Source organism: Macrotis lagotis, chromosome X (assembly GCF_037893015.1).
Source record: "Macrotis lagotis isolate mMagLag1 chromosome X, bilby.v1.9.chrom.fasta, whole genome shotgun sequence".
Lineage (NCBI taxonomy): Eukaryota > Metazoa > Chordata > Mammalia > Peramelemorphia > Peramelidae > Macrotis > Macrotis lagotis.
Genome location: NC_133666.1, coordinates 72,567,926 through 72,576,409, shown reverse-complemented (window position 1 = coordinate 72,576,409; position 8,484 = coordinate 72,567,926). Strand labels below are relative to the sequence as shown.

The 8,484-nt window shown below is 44.4% G+C and overlaps 1 protein-coding gene across 1 annotated transcript in view; it reads right to left on the bottom strand.

Moving 5' to 3' along the window:
- Positions 1-1,327: 1,327 nt before the first annotated feature.
- LOC141499848 (short transient receptor potential channel 5) overlaps positions 1,328-8,484 on the bottom strand; it is a 79,233-nt gene continuing 72,076 nt past the window's right edge. Inside the window, exons 7-11 of the mRNA XM_074202621.1 lie at positions 5,541-5,747; positions 5,298-5,339; positions 2,699-2,788; positions 1,936-2,132; positions 1,328-1,883 (exon numbers count right to left, since the gene is read on the bottom strand). Of these exons, the coding sequence (XP_074058722.1) occupies positions 1,355-1,883; positions 1,936-2,132; positions 2,699-2,788; positions 5,298-5,339; positions 5,541-5,747 (1,065 nt within the window). The 3' untranslated portion in view covers positions 1,328-1,354. The remainder of the gene's footprint in view (positions 1,884-1,935; positions 2,133-2,698; positions 2,789-5,297; positions 5,340-5,540; positions 5,748-8,484) is intronic.

Below are 8,484 nucleotides of genomic sequence, written 5' to 3'. Positions count from 1 at the left end.
TCCAGGACAATTGTCCCTGCTTTAGCAACCACAGATGGCTACAAGATGTACACATAGGGGCCATAGATTGGGATCTTATACCATCAAACGAGGGGAAAGAGAATTCTGGGATCTGTTGCTTGGAATAAATTAATTAGCCCATTAGGAGCACCATATCTGGGATGTTGAAAACCTTGCTACTAATAATGAAATCAGAGTCATTGGCAGAGCATTTGTTCATTGCATTTGGGGGCAGCTGCTACTCTGTTTGACCCCCTGCACATGCATAGGGAGCACATCCTGAGGGTTCCTAATTCCTTGGTCCATTTTGGCTCTGACTCAGTCTTCTACGTTGGACCTTTTGTTTGTTCTGTGTGGAGCCTCCTTTGGTGATCCTGTTGAGCTGTAGTTGCTCAGGCTGGGATCCCTAAGTAGGGTCTCCGCTGATGATGTTGCTTTGTTTTGCTTTGATTCTGTTGTTTTCAGGAAAGAATTAAAGTGATACAGATGGTCTTTGTCAGAGTTTGACACCTTGGCAAGATCTTGTTCTGATGATGGTGTTCCCCAATCCTCCCCAAAAAGGAGGAAACGTTTTTCATTGCAACAATTCTGAAAACCTGCTACAGTAAGCCATCATGCCAGTCAATTGAGGTGCTGCACTTAAGCATGTGTCAAAGTCTGATAGCATGTATGCATTGAAAAGCCTAGCTCTGATGCCAGCAAATCCAAAGTGTACCTACCACAGGAACTTTCTCCCTGCCTCCACAACTTGTCCAGAGCCTCATCCATTGCTGGGCAGAACTCACTGGAACACTTCAGCAGTCACAGCTTGCTGAGAACAAAGGGAACTTCTGCCAGAGAAACTGGAGAAGACACCCCTGCCCTGGGCTGACCCCACTATGAGTAAGTGGCTCTAGACAGCACTGGACAGCAGCAGAGTCAGCTTCAGCCAGTAGCTACTAGGACTTTACTCAGGAGCCTCCTACACATTGGGGTTATTTTTTTGGGGGGGGGGAGAAAAGAGGAGGGGTAGGGGTGGGAACCTAGAGAACATGAGAGCAGGAAAAGCAGAGCGAAGGGTTCGAGAGTGCGGATGACACCTAAGCTCTGGGGCTTCCTGGTGAACCCCTTCAGTTAGCAAAGGTGATATCAGCATCTATAGGTAGAAAACAGCAAAAACAAAACAAAGTCACCAAACATTGAAGCAATCATGAAAGCCAAGTGGGTGACTCTGAAAGCAGGTGTTGGGAGTCTCCTTTGGATTCTAGGGGCATCAAAGGAGTTATGATTCAGAGCCCCCTTCCCCACCCCACCCTCTCTAGCCAAGAAAGACAAACATCCTGCCCAATTCTAGAGCAGGTGGCCTAGGCATAGCTCAGAGCCGAGTTGTAACGTGCTCTTCCTGTCCATCCTTCCATCGGTTCATAAGCAAGTCACAAGCCTCCCCCCATGAGTCAAACACATCCTCTGTGGAATCGATCAGTTTGGAATTGGATGTGCAGATGCTTGAAGCACAGTGGAGAGAACTGGAGGATGCAAGAGGACATTCACTGCTCTGCCCAGAGGCCCTTGCGCTGGTGCTGGGGGCACATGCACCCCCACCATAGTCTGCCTCTGACAGGTTACTCTCACTTTTTGAACAGCTAGCCTCTCCCCTCTCTGGATCCATCTGGGAATATCTGCTGTCTTGCCACGTGTAGTGGGGCTGAAGGATGCCATCTGAAATTGTGTACATTGGCTCTGCGCTGGGCTCAGCCAGATGCCCATTCATTTTGGAGAACAAGAGACCCAGTCTCTTGAAAGACTCTTTCTTGGAGCTTGACAGTTTCTGGAGTGGATTGCTCATAAAGGAATGCTTTCCAGATCCACTGGTTTTTGGCTTCACTTGAGGAGTGGGGGCAGCACTTGCAGCCCCACTACTCGACTTGGACATAGTCTTGATTGGGGCTGACATGCCGTAGTCCCTTTTTTTTTCCAGTAAGGTTGAAAGAGACACTCTTGGCTTTGGCCTTCTCCCCACCACTACCATTGTTAGCATCATCCTTCTGGGAGATTTCAGCGCTGCTGGTAGAAAAGCTTCTTTGCTGGGGTTTGCGATTGCCCAAGAGGTCAAGTACTTCGTACCGAAAACTGGAGATGTCTTGCTTCAGCTCCTGGAGTGGGAAGAGGAGGCGGCATTTGTTGAGCCCTTTGGTGGGTGAGTACCTCTGTTTTACAGAGGGAGAGACTTCTGGGGTGGGGGAAGTACTGGCTTAGGAAATAGCAGAGCTAGCTTTGAAATCCCAGCCTCCCTGACCCTACAGCTAGTAGCAGTCTTTTGAGGATTCTCTTGAGATTGGTCATTTTCAGGACAGAATTGGTTTTTTAAGCCAATGTGAAATTGGAAACTTAGTCTCTGATGCCTTTCGAGATCCCTTAGTGGCCCTTCTTTCTTTTGCCCTTTCTGTTGCCCAACTCCACCCTTGGTCTCCACTGAAGATTAGATTAAGGCTGGGATCCTTTCCCAGGGATATCTTTTTTTATTTGGGACTTATGAACAGAAATAAATATATTTAACACTCAAAGGAATGACTTAGGAATGGTAGAAGGTGACAGGTGGTGACACCGATGTTTTGGGGGCAGAATGGAGGGAAGATGGTATTGGACAAATGTTCTTGTGTTTTGCAGCTCTGAATCTGGAGGAAAAGGTGGGAAACATTATTGAGTAGGCTCATTTTACCTTAAAGTTTTCTTCTGTTAGTCCCTCATTTGTTTTAGAGCTTCTGATCATGGCGGCGACGTACCTTTTCACCAAATTCCGTATCACTTCCTGGAACATAAAGCAGAAACTGCACTCACTTCCTTCCTCTTACCTAGGTAGCTCTCATCCTAGGATTCAGGAGAACTCAGTTACCACCCATCCCCTGTCTTCATTGCACCCGAGGAGCTTTCGTTTGCCTCTGGAGGACTTTGTCATATGTGGACAGAGACTCCAAAAACTACTGGCAAAGTCATCCTCCTAGGGCTCTTAATCTATGATTGGCCAGTGGCAGGGGCGTCTAACCCCTTACCTCTTCTGGAATACAATGCAGTCCATGCCATGAAGTTGCACATCAATGACAGATGTAAAGTATTTGAATGCCTCCTCTCCTGCCTGCTGGGACTCAAATCTGAGGATGTGGACAAGAAGTCCTAGCAATCTGGGGCTTCAACCTCCAGCATACAACTGATGAGGTCTGGTTGGTCTTAGTAGTGGCTAGGAGGGGTCCTGGGATCTACTTAGCCCAGGATTCACCTGGAAGGCTGGAGGGTGGCACAAAGGGAACCCCTTTGGGCAGCTTGGGGTAGAGTGCAACAGGCCTTGGAGTTGTGATGGCCAATTTCTGAGTGGTGGTGACTAGAAAGGACCCTAGGGCATAGATCATGCATAACATGGTGGAATGTGAGCTACTTGAGGGCTGAGATTATTATTTTTTCAAAATCTGGGCTTTGTATTCTTGGTACCTCACTTAAATGTTTCTAGGATTGGATTGGTGAGTGTTCAGAGATTTAGAATTTACAGAATATCTAGTATTTCATAGATGGAATGGAGTCCCACAAAGAGGAAGAGGAGGGACTTTCCCAAGGTCACACAGGCAGTAAGTGGAAGAACTGGCATTTGAAGCCAGGTGCACTGACTTTAAATTCAGAGTTCCTCTTATTATAAGGATAGTTGGCCATCTTCTTTCTAGAGAAGCCCTGTCCTCTCCACAGGAGTAGAGACAATGTCTTAACCAAATATCTGTCTACCCCTGCCTCTATCCAGGGTGCTGACCATATGATTAAATGAATCCCCCAGCCTATATTGTCCTCTTCTTTTTTTCAAAGTGGTCATTGGTGTCTTTGCTTCTTTTCTCTCACCTAACCTTAAGGACTGGGTGGGCTTTGCCTCAGTCGAAGTGTACCCTGGGAAAGACCCAACTTTCAAAATCCCAGGTCTCCCACTGCATCCAGGACCATCCCCAGAAGTCCTGATTGCTATCTGGCCACTAGACTCAGATGACTCCAGAGGAGAAAGTGAGGCTGGTGACTTTTAAATCCCCTCATTTAAATTCAGTGCACTTTCATGTCATGGCATCTTTTCCTTGATGACATGGTCTTCTTCCAGAATGGAGGATAAAGGACAACTAAATAACAACATTGTCCTGTTGAGGTGTTATTCTCATTGGCTTGTCAAAGCAATCCTCTTGGCCTGAAAATCCTTCTCTAGAGTGGTAGCTCCTAGTGATTCAGCCTAAAGCTACTTCTAGTTATTTCATTTGCAGAATATTGGGGAAAACCCAGATACTTCTAGAGCTTCATTCTGTCTGTAGCTGCTGCCACTGGCTTTCACTATTAGAATCCAAGAAAGTGGTCAACTCTGACACCAAAAGCCCAGGAATATTCTTGTTTTCCTGAGGCTATTCAAGGAATAATGAAAAAAATGTAGGAACAACCCATCCAAAATAATGTATTTGCTGCTTTTCTTGGTTTTAGGAGGCCAAGCCTAGTTTTCCCTTTTGGTTTGGATCTAGGATTTGATCCCTACAGGGTACAGCCAAGTGTGGAAACACTTTCCACTGATGCAGATAGGGAACAACACATCTGGACTTTATAGGCTGGGGTCACTGAGAAGTGAAGTGAGCTGCCCAGGATCACAAAGCTAGTAGGTGTCCAATGTAGAACTTGAACCTAGGGCTTCCTGACTCCAACAACATGGTGCCACTATAGTTTTTGCCATCTGCACAATAAGTAAAAGCTATTTTTTTTAGGAATAACTGATGTGTCTCCTAAGGCAGAAATATCTTCCCCTTTGTATACTATTTTGATGTGATCATTCTCTGGTAGGATGGGAATGGGACTCAGTTCCTGGGTATTTGGGCCTGGAAGAGCCCTTCTCAGAATTGTTAGAGTATCCTAACTGTGGAATCAGCACCTGCATTTTGGCAGAAAGTTTCTCACAGCCACGTAGGGAGATATAAGCCTCCAACTCAATCACTTAGCTTACAGTGGATTCAATTCAAGACTTTAGTTAGTGGGGGCTTACCTCCCCCACCTTCCACCCTCACCCACACACAATGGATTAAGCAGTGCTTACATTCTCCAGGCAGTCCATTTTCACTGAGCAATAGAAAAGGAAGTTTTAAACTGCAAAATCAGAAAAAGCCCTCTGCTGTCCACTTGGAGGGGAAAATTAGAACAGAGATGAGTCCACAACCACTTGGAGCTTCCTGCTCCAGGGCAGAAATGATCTTAATCAAGGCAGCTGCAGGAGCTTGGCAGGAGCTCTTGCTATGATGCTGAATGTTCTAGGGCCTTACCTGGTAATTCTGATTTTGGATCAGGCTATCAGCATGGCGTTCCTAGAATCACAAATGAACATGGGCATTACCCCAGCAGCCCCCATGCTCCCCACATTGCCAGATTCCTCCCTAGGGCCACACTCAAAGTGCTACAGGATAGAGAGAGGAGGTGCTGCTTGGGGATAGGGAGGGGGAGGTCACCACAGAATCTGATTTCATGAAAGTACCTCCCTCCCCCCCCCCACAAAGGAGCAGCCTTACAGTGAACATTTTCAAGTTTCCATGTTTCCTTCCATTATCCGCTGAGCCCCGGTTGGCATAAAAATGTCTGTGGAACCACTGGCCAAGGTAACAGAAGGACTTGGGGCTTGGGATGATGTTGAAGGGAGGTGGTAAGGTGGCCCCTTCATCAAAGTAACTCATCCAAAGCTTGGTCCGTGCAAATTTCCATTCAATGTCTGCATGATCCTGTGTGTTTGAGAGAGAGAAGCCTAAGGGTTAGGAAGATGACGGTACACAGAACAAGAGTTTCCTTTTTTGTACTTTCAGTTGCCCTAGATCATGTGTGACCAACAGCACAGTCACAAGATTCTAAGACCACAGAGTTAGAGCTCAGAGTACCCTCAGTTATCATCTACTCCTCCTAGGTCCAAGGAGATTAGGTGATCCAGCCAAAGTAGTGAGATAGCAGAGCTGGGATTTGAACATAGCTCCAGTAACTCCAAAACCAGCCTTTTGACTATATTATTGTGGGTGCAAAAATCCATGTGGGATTCATGAAAGGAAACTAGTGTTTCCTAGATGGGTATTGAGCAAGTTAAATCTCCCAGCATCCTGGATGCCTTATACAGAAGGAGAGGATGCAGTATGAATCTCCTTCCCTGCCCTACCCCCAGCCCTGAACTAGTCTTTTCATTGGCTGGGCATCTTGTCTTGCACAGTTCTGTGACTAAGCCCATTTTAATTAGTTTCTCGGGTGTTTCAATATTTTGAGAAAGTGACACATTTGATAGACCATGTGTAATGGCCAGATTTGTCAAGAGGCAAGTAGCTCATTAGTTGGAGATTGTATTTGTGTATTTGCAAAAAATTGTCAGAAACCCAATCATGTGTTAGCATTCTTTCGAGCCTTTGTCTCAGGCTAATATTCATTCTGTAACTGGCTCCTAAGAGCTAAGAACCATTGTCTCATGAGGTAACAAGAGAGTGAGATGGGGAGAGGAGAAATCAAAGCCATTTTCTGCCAATTGCTTTCTTCTTTATTTCACATTCATAAACCAATTCTAACTCCTATAGAAAATCTCAAGATTGTGGGAGTCAGGGTTAGGCACCATTATTATATCGAAGAGTGATTCAGTTTGCAAAGTGCTTCCCATCATCCATTATCTTACTTGACCCTCTCAATGATTCTATAAGTTAGCTCTGGGTTTCCAGATTAGCAAACTGAGGCACAGAAAGTTTAAATGATTTGCCCAGGAGCACAAGTTTAATGCTAGATGCTAGATTCAGACTCAGTGAGTTCTTGCATTCTAAAAGAAGGATCCACATCCTTTAGTTTTGAGTACTGAATGTGACATAGGTCATCTAGCAGCTAATACAAAAAGGAATGGGTATTCAATTTCTTATTTGTGCAGAAAAAAAGGATAGATTTCATCCACAGGGACAATGTCTTTCCTGCAGTCATAAGCCTTTCTAGGCCATGGAGACCTCTTAGTTCCTTCTCCCAAAGAACTTGCTCTTTTAGGACCAAGTGACTTTTCTTTTGTCATTAGCATGTCAGTGGGCTGGAGGAGGGTGTGCTAAGCCAGAAGAGACTAATTTAGAGAGAAGTTGCAGGCTGGAGCCATAGCCCTCCATTTTATGGCAAGTTCAGTTGGCCAATGAAGAAGATGAAGGCCCAGGTGGAAATGGAGGTGGATGAGTGAGACACTACCATGCTAACTTTGGCCTTGCCAGGTTCTAGCCAGGATTCTGGACTTTTTATTGGCCAGATGAGCTGGCCACAGAATGGAATTTAGGTTTTTCCTTTCTTTCTCTGATCATATATTTTTCTCTCACTTAATTTTTTTTCTTTCCCTTTTACTTTTTCTTAGTTTTGTTTCTTAACCTGTTTCTCAGAGAAACAGAAAAGTTTCCTTTTTTAACTCCTATTTTCTTTTTTGTTCTCTAAATGAAGTTTCCCTCTTTTTCTATTTCTCTCTCCTGTCTTTCCCTTTTATGGCTTCTCTTTGGTTTTTTCTCTTTTCTCAAGGTATTTCACTCTTTTCTAAGAGAAACAGAAGCATCCACTAGTTGAGTGGCCAGACTCAGAGTAGAGGTTAATGGTTCAATGTCAGTGTGGCAGGTCATCTCCAGTAAAGAAGCCCAGTGACCCATATTTGGCCTTAAATTGCTTAATATTTTGATCAATGATTCAGATAAAAGTATACATGGTATGTTTATGAAATGTGATAACACACAGCTATCAGTTATAACTAACACTTTAGATGATAGAGTAGGGGGATACATAAGGATCTTGGCAAGTTATATCACCAAGTTGAATCTAATCAGATGAAATTCATTAGGGATAAATGTAAAAGCTTGGAAAAAATCAACTTTAAAAGTATGAGATGGGACTGGGTCTATACCCTGAAGAGATGGAAGAAAAAGGGTAAAAACATTACTTGTACAAAAATATTTATAACAACCCTGTTTGTGGTGGCAAAGAATTGGAAATCAAGTAAATGTCCTTCAATTGGAAAATGGCTTAGCAAACTGTGGTATATGTATGTCATGGAACACTATTGTTCTATTAGAAACCAGGAGGGACGGGATTTCAGGGAAGCCTGGAGGGATTTGCATGAACTGATGCTGAGTGAGATGAGCAGAACCAGAAAAACACTGTACACCCTAACAGCTACATGGGAGTGATGTTCAACCTTTAAGGACTTGCTCATTCCATCAGTGCAATAATTGGGAACAATTTAGGGCTGTCTGCAAAGGAGAGTGCCATCTGTATCCAGATAAGGAGCTGTGGAGTTTGAACAAAGTGCAAGGGCTATTCCCCTTAATTTAGAAATAAACAGATATCTTATTGTCTGATCTTGTTACCTCTTAGATTTCTCTTCTTTAAGGATATGATTTCTCTCTCATCACACCCAATTTGGATCAATGTACAACATGGAAACAAAATAAAGACTTACAGAGTGCTTTCCGTGGGGGGGAG